Source organism: Canis lupus, chromosome 37 (genome assembly GCF_011100685.1).
Source record: "Canis lupus familiaris isolate Mischka breed German Shepherd chromosome 37, alternate assembly UU_Cfam_GSD_1.0, whole genome shotgun sequence".
Classification (NCBI taxonomy): domain Eukaryota; kingdom Metazoa; phylum Chordata; class Mammalia; order Carnivora; family Canidae; genus Canis; species Canis lupus.
In genome coordinates, this window is record NC_049258.1 from 11,940,357 (window position 1) to 11,958,824 (window position 18,468).

An 18,468-nucleotide genomic window follows, 5' to 3' on the forward strand; every position below is an offset into this window, starting at 1 on the left:
GTCATTTCAGTCCTGCAACTGCACAAGATAAGGAATCCTTTTGAGACTGCCATAGAAGGTTTCTGGTTCTTCATCTCTACCTTATTTTGAGATTTCACAGCTTTAAGCTTATTTTTCCCCCTCTGTAAGATCTTTAACGCAGTCAGAAATAGCCATCCACTTCACAATCTTTTGTAGTCCCCACTGCTGTCATCAAGAGTTACCCAACCAACAAAAGTTTTGTTCCCTACTTGGCATTCTATCCCATGCCATCATCAGTGATAATCTGAATAATCTTGTTGCCAGTGCATTGCACAGACTATCAAGGACAGATGTCATTTATGAGGCTGTCAAATCTGTGTTTAACCTGGTCCAGAATTCCATCTTGTTTCAAGGGGCCATACTTGTTTTGAAAATAGTATTTAACCCAGATTGTTATGAAGGAACTATACACAGAGGTATGAGCAGGGTTAAGAGATCAACAAGGGATGCTGAAATATCCAGAGACCAGCAGCAGGGGAAACCATTAGCACTCCTAGACCTGAAAGGTCAAGGGGAGAAAATAATAATAATAATAATATTACTGTTGCTCAGAAGGCTGGATTATCATGGGAGGAGACTACCTCAGAAGCTGTAGGTAGAAAGGGATATGGAGCCTGTGGGATAACATAGCTTAGAGCTGAGTGAGGCTGACTTCTCAGCCTCAGCATACCAATGTTTCCTATTGGTGGAACCCAATAGGAAGCAAGTTTATAAGGAAGCCTAGGTGGTGTAGTCTGTAGGAATTAGCTCCAACAGTCACAATACAGGGCAGAGAATGACAGGATGATCTGAGGATATGTGGGAAGGGTGTAAGAATGAAGAACAATCAGCAAAAAATATGTTTCCATTCCTAATTATTTCTTTTCAGTAAAATGGAAAGAGGACCTAATCGAGATGTGAAGGTGAGGTGACAGATCATAAAAGCAGCACAGTAAGTTGTATACATATATAATCCTAGTTAATCATTTTTATATGATTTTTGGTCTCTCAAAAGGACTGCAAAAAATTAATGTTGCTATAACAATGACGCATCTTGATATTTTTGTAAATACTGTGTCCTGCTCAACTTCTGTCATCTTTCTCTCTTTTCACAGACCCTCAAAAGTTCAGAAGGTCTGTGGCTTTATAAAGGTCAATTTAGAACCTAAAGGGGAGTCCAGATACCTCTGAATATTAGTGTCTAGTGTTACTGTCATCTATTTTAGGCATTTAAAAAATCTGACGTTTACTGTTTTGAAAACCTATATAAGATATGATTTACATGGGAAATGTCTTTAATATTCCAAAGAAGATATTTAAAAAAAAAAAAAACGTTCGAAACACAAGAGTTAAAAGTACAATTTCTGCCAGACGAAGTATCAAATAGCAACATTTTGCTACATTTGCTATAGACGCCAAAAGAGTAGGCACTTTTAAGGAGATAGGCCTCATGTTTAAGGACCGTCGTTTGTCGGGCAGCCCGGGTGGCCCAGCGGTTAGCGCCGCCTTCGGCCCAGGGCGTGACCCTGGGGCCCCAGGATCGAGTCCCGCATCGGGCTCCCTGCATGGAGCCTGCTTCTCTCTCTCATGAATAAATAAAACCTTAGAAAAAAAAATACAGGACTGTCGTTTATCACAGATGTTCTAAAATGCAATCTCAAAAGATTTCTCTTACCTAATTGTTGCCTTTGTGTGTGAGAGACAGATTTTATACCGTTAAAAGTATAAAATCTATACTTTCAGGAGGCGTTCAATAGACGGAGCGCCCGTAAATATTTGTCTTGCGTTACTGATATCAAAACTTGAGTCCCGTAAACAGGAGACGGATCCTGGTGCATTTTTATGCTCAGAACTAGAGCGCAATACTAAGGAGCCTTCTGCCAGGAGCTCGAAGTACTTCTCTAAATTACCCGATTTGTTCCCGCAGGCATCTCTGCGCGGAATCATTTCCGTTGTTTCCCACGAAGCACTTGCAAGTTCGACTTACAAAATTCGAGGTTACGGACGCTAAGGGACGTCCCCCATCACTGAGCAATTCGCTGCCTTCACCCAGGACGAAGGGTCGCGGATCACATGTATCAGCCCTTCCTGTAAACTCTTTTTCGAACAAGGCGCCTCCGACGGCGCTTGGCAGTGGGGCGCCTCGCGGTGCAGGCGCGGGAAACGGCGCTGAAGCCACCCGAGGGCGACCCTCTCGCGCCCCGAGGCTCGGCCCTGCAGGTCTGCGCCTGCGCAGAGGACTCGGCGTGCCTAGCAAGCTCCCCGCCGCCGCGGGAGCTGCGGTCGTTCCGGGGAGCACAGCGCGAGGCTCTCCGGTTTACGGGTTTTCATCTTAAATCCCCCGGGGACACGTGTTGGTCGGGGCAGAGCGACGGTAACTCCTAACGTGTCTTAGAAGCCCCGACGGCGCTTTCCGTCCTCCGCCACCTCCGCCCTGGGGTGTGGCTGCAGCCCCGCCGCACGAGCTCGGCGCTCCATTGCTCTCCCCGCCCGCCCCCTCCCGGCCCCGCCCCTCCCCGCGGCCCATTGCTTTCCCCGCCCGCCCCCTCCAGGCCCCGCCCCCCCGCGGCCCATTGCTCTCCCCGCCCCCTCCCGGCCCCGCCCCCCGGCGCTCCATTGCTCTCCCTGCCCGCCCCTTCCAGGCCCCTCCCCCCCGCGGCCAATTGCTCTCCCCGCCCCCTCCCGGCCCCGCCCCCCAGCGCTCCATTGCTCTCCCCGCCCGCCCCCTCCAGGCCCCGCCCCCCCCCGCGGCCCATTGCTCTCCCCGCCCGCCCCCTCCAGGCCCCGCACCCCCCGCGGCCCATTGCTCTCCCCGCCCGCCCCGCCCCCTCTCCCCAGGCGCTCCATTGCTCTCCCCGCCCGCCCCCTCCAGGCCCCGCCCCCCCGCGGCCCATTGCTCTCTCCGCCCGCCCCGCCCCTCCAGGCCCCGACCCCCGCGGCCCATTGCTCTCTCCGCCCGCCCCGCCCCTCCAGGCCCCGCCCCCCCGCGGCCCATTGCTCTCCCCGCCCGCCCCGCCCCTCCCGGCCCCTTCCCCCCGGCGGCCCATCGGCTCGCAGGTCGCCCCGGGCGCCTCCGCCCACTCGCCCCATTCCGCAGAGCGAGCCAGGCCGAGGCGCCGCTGCCCGAGTGTCGGATCCGAGACGTGGCTCCCGGCAGGAAGAACCATGTTGGATTTTGCAATCTTCGCCGTTACCTTCCTGCTGGCGTTGGTGGCAGCGGTGCTCTACCTCTACCCGGTAACCGCCGTCTCGGCCTCGGGGGCTCTAGCCGCCGCCCGGGCCTCTGTGCTTCCCGTCTGCACGTCGCTCTGCGCTCAGCGGGCCGCAGGGGGGCGGGCCCGAGGGCGGTGGGTTCCCGCTCCAGCTCCCGCTTGGCGCGGGGGCTGCTCCGGAGCCAGGGACGCCCCGCGGGTGCGCATGCGCGCGGGCAGCCCTGGGGGTTGAGCGGCGCCCGCTGCTCGAAGACCCCTCGGGCGTCTCGAGGTGGCGGGGCGCGCGGCTGTCCGCGTTCTTAGGTCCTGCCTCCCCGCCCCCGGAATTGCCTCGCCTCTGCTACACCCTCCGCGAGAAGTACTTTTTTTTTTTTTTTTAAGATTTTATTTATTTATTCATGAGACACAGGGAGAGAGAGAGAGGCAGAGACACAGGCAGAGGGAGAAGCTGCCTCCATGCAGGGAGCCCGACGCGGGACCCGATCCCGGGTCTCCAGGGTCACGCCCTGGGCTGAAGGCAGGCGCTAAACCAGAGTCACCCAGGCGTCCCGAGAAGTACTTTTTGGGTGGCTTTTTGGCAATAACGACGCCAAACCCAAATTCCATTTTCCAGTATGTCTGCGAGGAAATTTGAGGATGCTTTGATCCTTTCAAAGGATTTCCCCCAGCTTTTTTTTTTTTTTTTTTTTTTTTTTTTTTTTTTTTTTGCGGCTCCTGCCTTTCCATCCGACTTTCCATCTGTTGTTATTGAAATCCAAAGTCCTTAAGGCCCAGATGGGTCTTGCTCTTCACGGAGCCTCAGAAGCCAATGGAGCGGCGGAGCGAGCATTGCCGTGCGTTAGTGCGCGAGCTTGTGAGCTTGACGTGGCGACTGCCTCAGCTCTGAACCTCCTTCTAGCCTTTTTTTCTCTGCTTGCCTCTGTCAGCCTCAGAGGGTGATTCTGAGAAAGAAAGGAGCTGGTAGGTGAGCAGTCGTTTCTTAACCCGTCTGCGAAACAAGCGGGTGTTTTTGTGGAAAGAGCTGTGAAGCAGCTGAACAGGCCAAAGCATCACTGATGGTGACCGGGCGCCTTCTTAAGAGTTCTTCTCAGAGCTGGTAAACGGATTAGGTTGGAATGTTGCAACTACACAATCCGGAGCCTCCAGTATCTTTTTTTTTTTTTTTTTTTAAGATTTTGTTTGTTCATGAGAGACCGAGAGAGAGGCAGAGACACAGGCAGAGGGAGAAGCAGGCTCCATGCAGGGAGCCCGACGTGGGACTCGATCCCGGGTCTCCAGGATCACGCCCTGAGCGGAAGGCAGAGGCTGAACCTCTGAGCCACCCAGGCGTCCCCAGTATCTTATTTCCTGAGAAACTAAACGTTTAATGGCTCCAGAGCTGGAATTTTTTATGATCTTTAAATGAGACTGTCCTTGGATTAGTTAAGAGAAGGCAACACTGTTTATTTCAACCAAATAGGTGTGCCAAATATGGTTCCCTGTACTGGGAATACAGCAATGAGCAACCAGGCAGAAAGTTACTGACTCATGCAATTTATATTCTGGTGACGGGAAAAAGATAATATAAACAATAACACAGATGGTATTTTGGTGTTGAGAATTACGGAGCAAGGGCAGCCTGGGTGGCTCAGCGGCTTAGCGCCGCCTTCGGCCCAGGTCATGATCCTGGAGACCTGGGATCGAGTCTCAATCGGGCTCCCTGCATAGAACTTGCTTCTCCCTCTGCCTGTCTCTGCCTCTCTCTCTCTCTCTCTCTGTGTGTGTCTCTCATGAATGAATAAATTAAAAAATATTTAAAAAAAAGTACTTAATTTTTTTAAAAAGTAGTACTTAATTATGTATTAGTTGATGTAGAATGGATGTTAATTTTTTCAAACTTGTTAATGTCATTGACACAGGAAGATTATTAAGATTATTCTTTTAAATACAACAAATCCAGTTTTTTGTATTTTAATACAGAAAGAATTCTTGAGGGATGCCTGAGTGGCTCAGCGGTTGAGTGTCTGCCTTCAGCTCAGGGTGTGATCCTGGAGTCCTGAGATCGAGTCCTGTATCGGGCTCTCCTTGAAGAGCCTGCTTCTTCCTCTGCCTGTGTCTCTACCTCTCTCTCTCTCTCTGTGTCTCTCATGAATAAACAAATAAAATCTTTAAAAAAAAAAATTTCTTGAGATTCAACCAAATTGGAAAGCCATCACTTAAGGTCCTACAGATGTCTTGGCAAAATATCTGACTTATGGGATATATGATTATATGTTAAATACTAAATTATGTATTATATACTAAATCATTATACTAAAACTATTTTTAAATTTCTCCTTAAGGCTTCCAGACAAGCTGCAGGAATTCCGGGGATTACTCCAACTGAAGAAAAGTGAGTAATTGTTTTGGGAATTCAGTGGAATTAACTCTTAATTTTTGGTATCAAAACAAAAATCTATTTTTAGATTACTCAGTTTATTTAATGACTTTGTTTACTCTAAGTTTATCTCTGGACATACAACCTGAACTTTGTTAAGAACAGAAAGAAGGGCTGTATAAATCAAAAACTTTAATTGCTTTTGGGGTGTCTGGCTGGTTCAGTCATCAGAACATGACTCTTGATCTTGGGGTCGTGAGTTTGATCTCCACATTGGGTGTAGAAATTACTTTTAAAAATAAATAGGGGTGCCTGGGTGGCTCAGTCAGTTAAGCATCTGCCTTTGGCTCAGGTCATGATCCCAGGGTCCTGGGATAGAGCCCCACGTCAGGCTCCTTGCTTGGCAGGAAGCCTGCTTTTCCTTCTCCCTCTGCCTACTGCTCTCCGTGCTTGTGCTCTCTCTGTCTCTCCATATATATATCAAATAAATAAATTTAAAAAATCTTTTTAAAAAATAATTAAAAGGTTAAAACACACACAAATCTTAAAGAAGATTGTTTTCATTTTCTCTAACCGGAGAGAGTGGTTAAAAAATAGGAAGATAAGATAGAAGGAAAGAAGAAAAGAATGCTGATCTGGTCATTTAAATCAACCTCTGATGATGTTCATTTGTTTCTCAGAATGAGATGTTGCAAAAATTGGATCGTTTTCCATTGTCTAAGTCAGATGTTCCTTGTATATCTAGTTTACTTGGCTTGAACTGTCATAAATTCTCAAAATATCAGACAAATCCATGTCTAAATATGACTCCAAAGAAAATGAGAAGTCAAGTTAAGTTAAGCTTGTGATTTTGCAGTAATTTGCATTTCATGCACCTCTGCTCTCATCTGTTGACACAGTTAATTCAGAATCAGCTATTGTTTTTCTCATTCTTCCAAGTTAAATTTCTTATTTTTCCAAGTTATCTTGTCAAATGTTGCTCTCTTCTCAGAGATGGTAATCTTCCAGACATTGTGAACAGTGGAAGCTTGCATGAGTTCCTGGTTAATTTGCATGAGAGATACGGGCCTGTCGTCTCTTTCTGGTTTGGCAGACGCCTTGTGGTTAGTTTGGGCACCGTTGAAGTACTGAAGCAACATATTAACCCCAATAAGACATGTAAGTTTAATTATTTTATTCATTAGCTGATCTTTATCTTTTAAGAATTAACATCTATAAGTGAAGAGCCATACATTGTTCATGGCTGTAAGAATAGCTAACATTTATTGAATGCTTTTTATTATGTGCCAGGCATTATGCTAAGATCTTTGTAATTATTACAACTATTATTGTACCTTTGAGGCACAATGTTGTAAAATGATTATTTTTTCCTTTAATTTATAGGTATATACAATAGAATCCCAATGTAAATTCCAACAGGAGTTTTTGGGAAAAAATAGTTCCAGTGTCCATCTGGAATAGTAAAGGTACTTGATCAGTCAGGAAACATCTGGAAAAGATTATTTATGAGGGGAACACTTGCTTGGGTAGAGCAATGTGCTATAAACAGATTAAAGAATATGTACTGTAATAAGATTAAGCAGATTGATGGAATAGAGGAGATAGTCCAGTAGACAAGCCAAGTATACATAAAAAAGGAATCATTTTATGATAAGAGGAAAGGTAATACATGGTTTTGGAAAACTGGTTAGCCATTTGGAAAAAATAAATCATCATCCCTGCCTTACTCTTTATGTCAAAATAAATTCCAAATAATTAAAATTTAAAGTCATAAAAATATTAGAAGAAAATGTGGGTAAGTATAAATTGGGGGTGGGTGGACATTTTCTTACCATAAGATGAGATCTAGGAGCCATCAAGCACAAGACAAGAAATCTGTCTATATAAAAATTTTACAAACTTGGGAGAGAGAGTTGACAGGATCTTTGACTCAGCAGTGATGTCATAAGGAACTTACCATAAATTGATATTCATATAAATGAGAAAAGACATATTAATGTTATTTGCAATGAGAATTTGAAGCAAACTTAAATGTTTTCAATGGCTGAATGAAAGAATATATTCAGGCCTTAATATAACAGAGATTTGTTTATCAAATATCTGGTATAGCCTATTCTATGCCAACACTGCTATAAGCCATTTAAAATTTAACTCATTTAATCCTTAGAACAACCTTATGAAATAGATATTGAGAAAACTGAGGTACAAAGAGGGTAAGTCATTGGCCCAAGGTTGTATAACTAATTAGTGGTGGAGCTAGAACTTGAAGGTAGAGTCTGGTCTAAGTTTGTGCTCTTAATCACTAAATTTTCCACAATGTGGAAGGATGGCTCTGTCAGGAAGTACAAAGATGAATAAAACCAGACACAGCTTCTGCTTCTGTGGAGTTTACAGTGTAATACTAAGGAATAGGGGAAACTAGTTACCATTATTTAAATGATCACACTAATGAACTGGGTAAGGTGCTCTGAAAGAAAGAATTGTATTCTTTGCAAAATCTGACATATTTTTTGTCTGTTTCTCTCTGTTAAGTAAGGTAACAGCAATAAAAAAACATCTTGAAAATATTTAATGGTATCTCTGTGGTGAAATTTAGATGAATTTTATCTTCTCTGTATTTTACTGTTGTTTTAATTGTTTATAATGACAATGTATTTTTTGTATGAAAACAATTGAGTCATTAAAGAAACATTTAAAAATGAATGAAAAAGAAAAAAATTTCTGGACTTAGCTAAATAATTTTAATTGTAATACTTGACCATTACATACAGACAACAATTTTGCTTTAAAATCCATGGAATGAGCTTTTTATAAAGTCAAAGATATTGTTGTCATGAAGGTAGAAAATTTATGTAAGTATTAGTGATTTATATTAGAATTCCAAGTCAGGATATTGTATTCTTGCCAATTTTTATTGCCTCTTGAACTGTTCATATATAGGAAAGATAATGAGGGGAGTTGGGAAAAAAGTCGGCATGCTCTAAGCTGCAGTCCCTTACCTCCTGGTCTCTTTGTATGCTAGAGTTTTTGTTGCTGTTTTGTGTTTTTTCTGAGTGATTACTTTGACTCAGAAATGTTTAATTTGTCTGTTTCAGCGGACCCTTTTGAAACCATGCTTAAGTCATTATTAAGGTATCAATCTGGTGGTGCGAATGTGAGTGAAAACCACATGCGTAAAAAATTGTATGAAAGTGGTGTGACTCATTCTCTGCAGAGTAATTTTGCTCTTCTGCTAAAGGTAAGGTGATAAGTTTGGCCCAGAATTCTATAATACAGATAATAGTATATTTTTTCACTGTTAATGTGTCTTATCTTTGGTACTTTTTTTCTTACTTGTCTTTCTTTTATCTTTTTTTTTATTTTTTAGATTTATTTATTTATTTTAGAGAGTATGTGTATGGCAGGGAGGGGAAAGGGAGAGAGAGAGTTTTAGCAGACTCCCCACTAAATGTGGCGCCCATCTTGGGGCTTGACAACCCTATCACGACTCGAGCCAAAATCAAGAATCAGGGGCAGCCCTGGTGGCTCAGCGGTTTAGCACCACCTTCAGCCCAGGGCATGATCCTAGAGACCCAGGATCGAGTCCCACGTCAGACTCCCTGCATGGAGCCTGCTTCTCCCTCTGCCTGTGTCTCTGCCACTCTCTCTCTCTCTCTTTCATTAATAAATAAAATCTTTAAAAAAAAATCAAGAATCAGATGCTCAGTTGACTGAGCCACCCAGGCACCCCTCTTACTTATCTTTTTAAGCTGATTTTATTCTCCTGAAATTTTGAAATAAAACAAACAATCAACAAAAATCATAACACCTATAAACTCCCTGTGTAAGTTGGAATGATGGGAATGTAGAGAGCTTAAAGAAATCTTCTATGTCAATAGATTTTGTCCTTTGTTTTCTGGCCAGACTCTAAACCAGTCACAAAACCTGATCTGGGCTCACCTATAACACTTTCTCCTGTAAAAAGTGCAGATTACTGGGCACATCTGCATAGACAAGCTGAATCATATTGGGAGAGGGACCTGACATTTTTAAGAAGGTCCACAAATGAGTTACAGAGTTTGAAAACAATACTAATCCATACTATTTTCTTTTTGTCCCTAAAGATCCTTGGCTGAGCCCTGTGTGCTACCTGACATTTCTCTGTGTCCCAATAGGACTGTTCCAAACCTTCACCTTTATTCTAGTATTGCTGATCCTAACCAACCCCTTTGCTTGTTATAGATGGCCTTACCTCCTGCTTTGCTGAGACCATCGAGTTCCTCACCAACAAACTCTATCCATCTCAATCTTTTGTTCTAACTTCTCATATTAAATCTTAAAGTATCCTTCTTCTGTCCAAAACTAATCCATCTATTTGTGCCCTTTAAAAAAATGGAATTTATAAAATTAATATATGGTTGCTGTAGAAAACATGAAAAATCTAACTAAAGAAATCACCCATAATTTCACTGTAGATTTATATGTGGATGAGATCATACTGTATGTTCAATTTTATATACTTTTTCACTTTAAGGGGCACCTGGGTGGCTCAGTTGGTTAAGTCGCCAACTCTTGATTTCTACTCAGGTCACGATCTCAGGGTCCTAGGATTGAGCCCTGCATTGGGCTCTATACTCAGTGGGGTGTCTGCTTGAGATTCTCCTCTCTTCTTCTCCCTCTGCCCCTCCCCCTGCTCATGCTGTATCTAAAAATAAATAAATAAATTTTAAAAAAAACCAAACATTTCTCATGTCATTAAAATTTTTCCAAAAATAACTAAAATTATGCTAATTTTTTTCTGATAGTCATTTTACAAAATAGGGAAATATTTAGGAAAGTGCTAATATTTAGGATAATGCTATCCATTATTCAGTGAAAACCATGTTTAGCATATTAAAATCCTTCCTATCATTTTAGTCTTTTCTACTGTAGTATGGACTCCTTCCAAGAATATCATTTTTTTTTTTTTAAATTTTTATTTATTATTTATAATAGTCACAGAGAGAGAGAGAGGCAGAGACACAGGCAGAGGGAGAAGCAGGCTCCATGCCGGGAGCCCGATGTGGGATTTGATCCCGGGTCTCCAGGATCAGCCCTGGGCCAAAGGCAGGCGCCAAACCGCTGCGCCACCTAGGGATCCCCCAAGAATATCATTTTAAAATGTGTAACTACAAAGGAAAATAATATGGTTATAAAAATATTATTTAGAAAAACTTGGGGATCCCTGGGTGGCTTAGTGGTTTGGTGCCTGCCTTTGGCTCAGGGTGTGGTCCTGGAGTCCCAGGATCCAGTCCCGCATCTGGATCCTGGGTGGAGCCTGCTTCTCCCTCTGCCTGTGCCTCTGCCCCCCACCCCCCCGTGTCTCTAATGAATAAATAAGTAGAATCTTTAAAAAAAAAAAAAAAAAGAAAAAGAAAAACTTGTGGTATTTAATATATGCACATCATCATTAATGCATTAAATAACAAGATCCAGCAATGCTTCCAAAACTTCCATAATTTTATTTAATAAAATTTTTTCACATTTAATGGATTCTACTAATTTTTTTAAGTTTTTCTTTAAATTCCAGTTAGTTCATAAATAAATAAGTAAATGAATAAATAAGTAAATAAATAAATAAATTCCAATTAGTTAACATACAGTGTTATATTGGTTTCAGGTGTGCCTTATACTGATTCAACAGTTCCTTACATCACCCAATTCTTATCACAACAAGTATGCTCCTTAATCCCCATCACTTATTTACCCATTACCTGCCCACCTCCCTTTTGTAACTACCAGTTTGTTTCTATAGTTTAGAGTTTGTTTCTTGGCTTGCCTTTTTTCCTCCCTTTATTCATTTGTTTTGTGTCTTAAGTTCCACGTATGACTGAAATCATAGTATTTGTCTTTCTCTGACTGACTTATTTTGCTTAGCATAATACTCTCTAATTCCATCCACGTTGTTGCAAGTGGCAAGATTTAGTGTATATATGTATACACCACATCTTCTTTATCCACTCATCAATTAGTGGACCCTTGGGCTGTTTCCATAATTTGGCTATGGTAGATAATGTTACTATAAACATCAGGAACGCATGTATCCCTTTGTTTTTGTTTTTTTTTTTTTTTTTTTTTTGCATGTATCCCTTTGAATTGTACTTTTGTTTCTTTGGGTAGACACCTATAGTGCGATTGCTGGATTGCAGGGTACAAAATTTCCATAACTTTAGAGTAACGATGTTATGAGGGACAAAACCATTATTTTGAGAGTTTTACAATAAGTATAAGATGATAGGAACATATTTGAAATTTATATTGATGACAGAGTCAAGTACCGATATTCACAATTAAAAGGCTAAATTTCAAAAAAAAAAAAAAAAAGGCTAAATTTGAATTAGAAATTAGTAAAAAATAAAAGATTTTTCTCCCTCACAAGTACACAAGTTCATGAACTCCTTCATTCTAGGCATCAACTCTTTGGTATCTGTGGACTTGAGGTTCAGAACCCTGAGAATAGATATTTTCAAAATGCAGTTCTTATTTTATTACTCCCTTGATCAAAAATCTCTACTGGAGGGCAGCCCCGGTGGCACAGCAGTTTAGTGCTGCCTGCAGCCCGGGGTTTGATCCTGGGGACCCAGGATCGAGTCCCACGTCGGGCTCCCTGCATGGAGCCTGCTTCTCCCTCTGCCTCTTCCCCTCTCTCTCTTTCTCTATCTCTCTCTCTGTGTCTCTATGAATAAATAAATAAAATCTTAAAAAAAAAAATCTCCACTGGATTCCTTTTGCTCTTGGGACAAACTCCAGAATATTTAATGTAGACTTAAAGACCATTTGTGATTTAGCTTGCCTACTTTTCCAGTCTTGTTTCCCATTCTCATTTGTGCCTGGACTGTAGCCACACTGGCTTTCTTTTAGTTCTCAACTCTGTTCTCTCCCCTCTCAAGGCCTCTGTCTATGCTGTTCCCATTGCTTGGATTGTCATCTCTAACCACCATAAACCTAGTAAATGCATGTTCATGTTTCATCTTAGTTTGAATGTCACTTCCCCAGGGAAGCTGTCTCTGATTGGTCCACTGTCCCTAGGTAGGTCCCCTTTTAGTTGCAGTCATAACAGTCTGTAATTATCCTTCACACCACTTTTCAATCTGTTAATTACATTTTGTGTCATTCTTTGAGTGTCTGTGTCCTAAACTGTATGCTCCATGAATGGAAGGTTTGTTTTAATTTTGTCTGTATACTTGGCTCTTGATGTAGAACAGACCCTCAGTAGATATGAGTGTAGTTCTTTTCTCTCAGGAAACATTTTTCTCATCTTGCCTGGCTAACTCTTGCTTTAGTCCCCAGTTTGGTTACATACCTTTCCTATGCACCTTCTCTTAACTACAGTAACAATCTGAAAATACTTACATGACAAAATTAAATTGATTTTTTTTTATCTCTCTCCCTTCTGTGATTGTGTTTTCCGTCTACTTTTCCTAATCTGAGTGTTTCAAATGAAGTTATTTATTATGTTGTATGTTTAATGTAGCTCCTTAGAAGTAGCATTATTTTATAGTGTGAAGATTAAACTTGAGCAAGAAGCTTTGAATCTTGCTTCTGCCATTTATTATCTACATGATTGATTGGGAAGTTTCATTTCATTTCCTCATCTTAATAACATCTACATTACAAATTTGCTGTGGGGATTATGTGAGACAGTGATGTAAAATACCGAACAGCAGGTCTTAGTACACAATAACTACTCAAGAAATCTCTCTCTCTCTCTTTTTTTTTTTTTTGGCTAGAGAAGTAGATTATCCTACCATTTGTTTGCTGATCATCCTCCTCCCCCAATCTTCTGTTAACATTTCTCCTTGCATATGATTTCCTTGGTTCTCTGAAATACTTCCTTTTTTATGTTTCCAACTTGCTTAATGCATTCCTTCTTTCATGTGAGTTGTTTTTCTTTTTTCTTTCTTTTTTTTATAAGTAAGCTGTAAGCCCAACATGGGGCTTGAACTCACTACCCCAAGATCAAGAGTCACGTGCTCTACTGACAGCCAGATGCCCCTCATGCAGGATTTTTATAGTTGATGGGCCTATTATATCTGTCTCCTTTGGAGGGTTACATAGAAGTCTTTTCTGTTCTATATAGTTTAAATCCACATTCACTCCCCAGAGCACAAACACATCCCATTTATTCTTGTATTGTATAAAGTAAATAATTTTTAAAATCATGAGAATTTAAAGGAACAGCTATAGAATAGTATGACTATCCGTGTCCTTATCACCAAATTTTAACAGTTTTCAAATTAGACTCAATCTTACTTTACTTCTGCCCTTACTTACCTCTCTTATCTTCTCTCTGGATTAGTTTATCTTATTATTATTTTTAAAGATTTTATTTATTTATTCATGAGAGACAGAGAGAGAGAGAGAAAGAGGCAGAGATACAGGCAGAGGGAGAAGGAGGCTCCATGGGATTGCTTGGGACTGACGTGGGACTCAATCCCGGGTCTCCAGGATCACGCCCTGGACTGAGGTGGTGCTAAACCGCTGCCCCACCCGGGCTGTCCTTGCCATCATATTTTTAAGTTTTTATTTTATTTTATTTTATTTTTATTTTTTTATTTTTAAGTTTTGGTTCATAGACTGGGTCCAAATGTGAGAAATGTGTTTCAGGTTTATGTTGTCAACCTCATAGGCCAAGCCAGTTACTTAGCTTAGGAATTAGAAATACCAGCTAAATGTTTTATCAGGAAGAATGTGATTTAATAGTGCTTCTGTCAGAGCAACTTCCTTCCTACCTAGAGTTTTCCTTGAGAGAATAATGCTGTTACCAGAGTTACCACTCCAAAATAAATTGTACACTTCATATTGACATAATAAACTTTTGCCTTTTTTTGTTTTTTTTTGTTCAGATCTGAGTTCTGTGTTCTGATTCTTCTCTTATCCTCTCAAACCTCATCCTCTGACTTCTGGCTCCTTCCTGTCCTGACCGTCTCTGCTCCAAGGCTGTTTATAACCTCCGCTATAATTCTGTGAGTGCAACTTCTGTCTTCTCTATGCTAAAACCCATATCCTCCTGTTACTTTTGGGGAAAATTCTGATTTAATAAGTATTTCTGGATTTTAGAATTTAGGACTATTGTCCAGAATCCTCTTAATTGACAGCTTAGGAATAGTTAATAGTGAAAATTATTGAGTTAGTTGGTTTAATATCTTGCATGAACTCATTTAAGCCTCATAACAATTTTATGAGTAGGTATTATTATTTACCCCTTTTTATAGGTGAAGAAACACAGACTGGTTAAATAAACTAGTTCAGGGTCATATAGCTAGTAAATAGTAGGACCAGGATATCATCCCAGTCGGTCTGGCACATTGCTTCTCTAGCTTGATTCTGCTACCCTGGGATGTAGTTTTGCCTGACTGGGTTTTTCTTCCTTTCTTTTAAAAAAATTTTTTTTAAGCTTGTGGTCATAATAGTATACACACGCTACTATAAGGTGGAATTGAAAATAATTTGCTTCTCTGAAAGTGTTTTTTTTTTTAAGATTTTATTTATTTATTCATGAGAGACATAGAGAGAGAGGCAGAGACACAGGCAGAGGGAGAAGCAGGCTCCATGCAGGGAGCTTGACGTGGGACTCGATCCTGGGACCCTGGGGTCATGCCCTGAGCTGAAGGCAGACACTCAACTGCTGAGCTACCCAGGCATCCTAGCTTCTCTGAAATTCTAATACACAATAATTACCTAAAGATTTTTTTTTTTTACTTTAGTGAAACAACTTCTTTATTTCAACGTTCTATTTACAAAAAGACAAGAGGATAGAGTAAGGATATATATATATTTTAAAGATTTTTTATTTACTTATTCACAAGATATACAGAGAGAGGGAGAGAGAGGCAGAGACACAGGCAGAGGGAGAAGCAGGCTCCATGCAGGGAGCCTGATGAGGGACTCGATCCTGGGACTCCAGGATTATGCCCTGGGCCGAAGGCAGGCGCTAAACTGCTGAGCCACCAGGGATCCCCAAAGATCTTTTTTCAAAAAGAAAATCTGTATTCTTTCTGAACACCTGACATACATTCTAAAATCTTATCTGTTGAATTTAAGTCTCCCTCCAGATGCACTTGTATCTCAAGCCTTATTTTTCTGTAATATAATTGATATTATGTTAGTTAAAATAGGCTTGGTATTTTAATATGAACATTCTGGAGAAGTCTGAATCATATTGTATCCTTATTCGTGACACATCGTAAGATTAATAGGATACATTTTTCGTGTCTTTACAATTTGTATAGAATAGATATGTGGCTTATGTATCGAATAATAGCTGGTGAAAGAATAATCTGGCATAGACACATTCCTGTTACTCAGCCACTTTCATGTAAATGCACATCTGTCACAGGAAAAAATTGGGATAGTCCAAAAAAAGAGTCCATTAGGAATGAAAGGATTTATCAGAGTTAGACTATAAGTCCATATGTAATACATAATACATATCAGATGAAGCTCATCAACAGTTAGGATTTTCACCTACTATAAACTGATCAATATTCATAAACTAAAAGAGATTCACATGATGCGTTAGCAGAGATATATGTTCCTAGAGAAAAATCCTGCATGAGTCTTTTATAATATTTGCATTGTTTTATAGAGGACTGTGTAAAACAAGTAGATGAAGCCAGGAGCAAATCACTATGCATTTATGTGATATAAGTGTGACAGTATTGGTAACAAAATTTTATAGCCAAAAAAATGGGGGGAAGAGAAAGAAAAAAAGACTTTACCTGCACTTAATCTATTAGTTGTATAATCAGCAGTGATCTGATACTGTGGGGAGATAGTCACAATTCAAATCTCTGATAAGTAACATATTGTTCTAATAGGTTTGAGGATACCATTTGGGTCCCAAATTTGGTGTTTAGAAATGCCACCTATGGCTTTTTTTTTTTCTGTAATGTGTAATGTCTCACATAAGAAGGCTCACCAGAAAACTGTTTGACTACCTGTCACTCAAAACTGAGGAAAGATACACCCTGGATTTCATTTAAAACCCAGCTGTACAAAAGCTTTTGTACACTATTAAGAAATATTAGCTCCAAAAGAAGAATGGCTAAAGAAGTGAACATGCAATTCATTGAAGAAAATATGTAAGTGGTCTTTAAGTTTTTGAACCTTGTCTAAACCCTACTAATTATTAACAGAATAAGCCAGTTAAAGCAATGTTGAGATATTTTTTACATGTCAGGCTGACAGAGGTTTTTTAAAATGACAATACCCAGTGCTATCAAAGGTGTGGGAAATGGGCACTTTGATATTGCTGATAAGCGTATAAATTGAGAAGTGCTTTCTGTAGGGCAGCATGGCAGTATGTATCAAAAGCTTAAAAAAATGACTACTACCTTACTTAGCAATTTCATATCTAAGGGAAGCCAGTTGGAAATAGATGTACTTCCATGTACAAAGATGACTACTGAAGCATTGTTAAGTATTAGAAATTGGAAAATACTTAAATGTCCAATAGTAGAGGATTATTTAAATGATAGTGAATCCATACAATGGATTAGAATAAAGACATTAAAAAGATGGCAGACATTTATTTATTAATATAGGGTAATGATTTTAAGATGGTTTATTAGTCTGCTAGGGCTGGCAAAACAAAATATCACAAACTTGGTGGCTTAAACAACATAAATTTATTGTCTCACAGTTCTGGAAGCTAGAAATCCAAGATCAGGGTGTCAGCAGAGTTGGTTCCTTCTGAGGGCTGTGAGGGAGAATCTGTTCCATTCCTCTTCCCTGGTTTCTTTTGGTTTGCTGGCAGCCTTTGGTGTTCATATTGTTGTATTGGGTTAAGGCCCACCCCAATCGGTTCATCTTAACTTGATCATCTGTAAAGCCCTCATTGCCCAAAAAGGTCACATTCATAGGTACTGGGAGTTAAGGACTGTAAGATCTTTTTTGGGGATACAATTTTAACCCATAACATAATGGTAAGTGAAAAAACCAGCATACAAAACAGTTCATATAGCATTATCACATTTTCCAAAATATATCTATATACATACATGTATGCATACATGTAGATGTATATACATACATACAGAAAAACTAACGAAAAGCTATATATAAAAATGCCATAAGTAGTTATCGCCATCTGGGTTGAATTGAGGGTGATTTAAATTGATTTCTATATTTTCATTCATATTATTTGATTTTCTTTTCCATTGACCTGTATTACTGTACAGCTCAAAAAAAACAGTGAACTACTCACCTGTCAGTGATAGTCTGTAGCATCTGTTCTATTAGCTTTATGGTCAGCTGGTGTTTTGACAACTTTACCTTAAACACTTGACAAAAGAAAAAAAAGAAAAGCAAAAAGAAGAAAATACTCGTCCAGTATTTGTAGATTGGCTTTGCCCTTAGGCCTTCCTTTATTTTTATTTTATTTTATTTTATTTTATTTTATTTTATTTATTTATTTATTTATTTATTTATTTATTTATTTATTTATTTATTATTTTATTTAATATTTTATTTTATTTTATTTTATTTTATTTTATTTTATTTTATTTTATTTTATTATTTATTTTTTAAAGAGGCCTTCCTTTAACACTTACCTGGGCCTTTTATAAATCTACCTTAGCTTTTACTTCCTTCTTGTGTGGAGTCAGAAGACCTGTCACATGTGAAAATTCGGTCTCCTCAGGCCCTCTCCAAACATGTGTCCTGTTTCTTGGTATGTGTGGCTTTCTTAATTCCCTGGTATATGCAGAAATATGTGCTCTGGGAATGTTGGGTTGTGCAAAACAAAGGAAGGCCTTTGCACCAGTTCTTAATAGGAACTGCCAGGCAGAGTGAGACTCAGAACTACAGTTCTTGGAGAATAATGTCTTTATTTCTTCCTAAGTACTCTGCGCCAGGAATATGGACTGTTTTTCTCACAGC

General features: G+C 40.2%; 1 protein-coding gene across 8 annotated transcripts in view; it reads left to right on the forward strand.

The window, feature by feature from the left end:
* Positions 1-3,033: 3,033 nt before the first annotated feature.
* CYP20A1 (cytochrome P450 family 20 subfamily A member 1) overlaps positions 3,034-18,468 on the forward strand; it is a 57,756-nt gene continuing 42,321 nt past the window's right edge. For 3 of the 8 annotated variants that reach the window (XM_038585485.1, XM_038585486.1, XM_038585487.1), the window contains exons 1-4: positions 3,034-3,237; positions 5,534-5,583; positions 6,560-6,726; positions 8,664-8,806. In XM_038585485.1, the coding sequence (XP_038441413.1) occupies positions 3,166-3,237; positions 5,534-5,583; positions 6,560-6,726; positions 8,664-8,806 (432 nt within the window). In that variant the 5' untranslated portion in view covers positions 3,034-3,165. Of the gene's footprint in view, positions 3,238-3,471; positions 3,571-4,040; positions 4,177-4,224; positions 4,309-5,533; positions 5,584-6,559; positions 6,727-8,663; positions 8,807-14,432; positions 14,553-18,468 lie in introns of those variants that run through there. The other 5 variants (XM_038585490.1, XM_038585488.1, XM_038585489.1 and 2 more) reach the window with 5 other exon arrangements.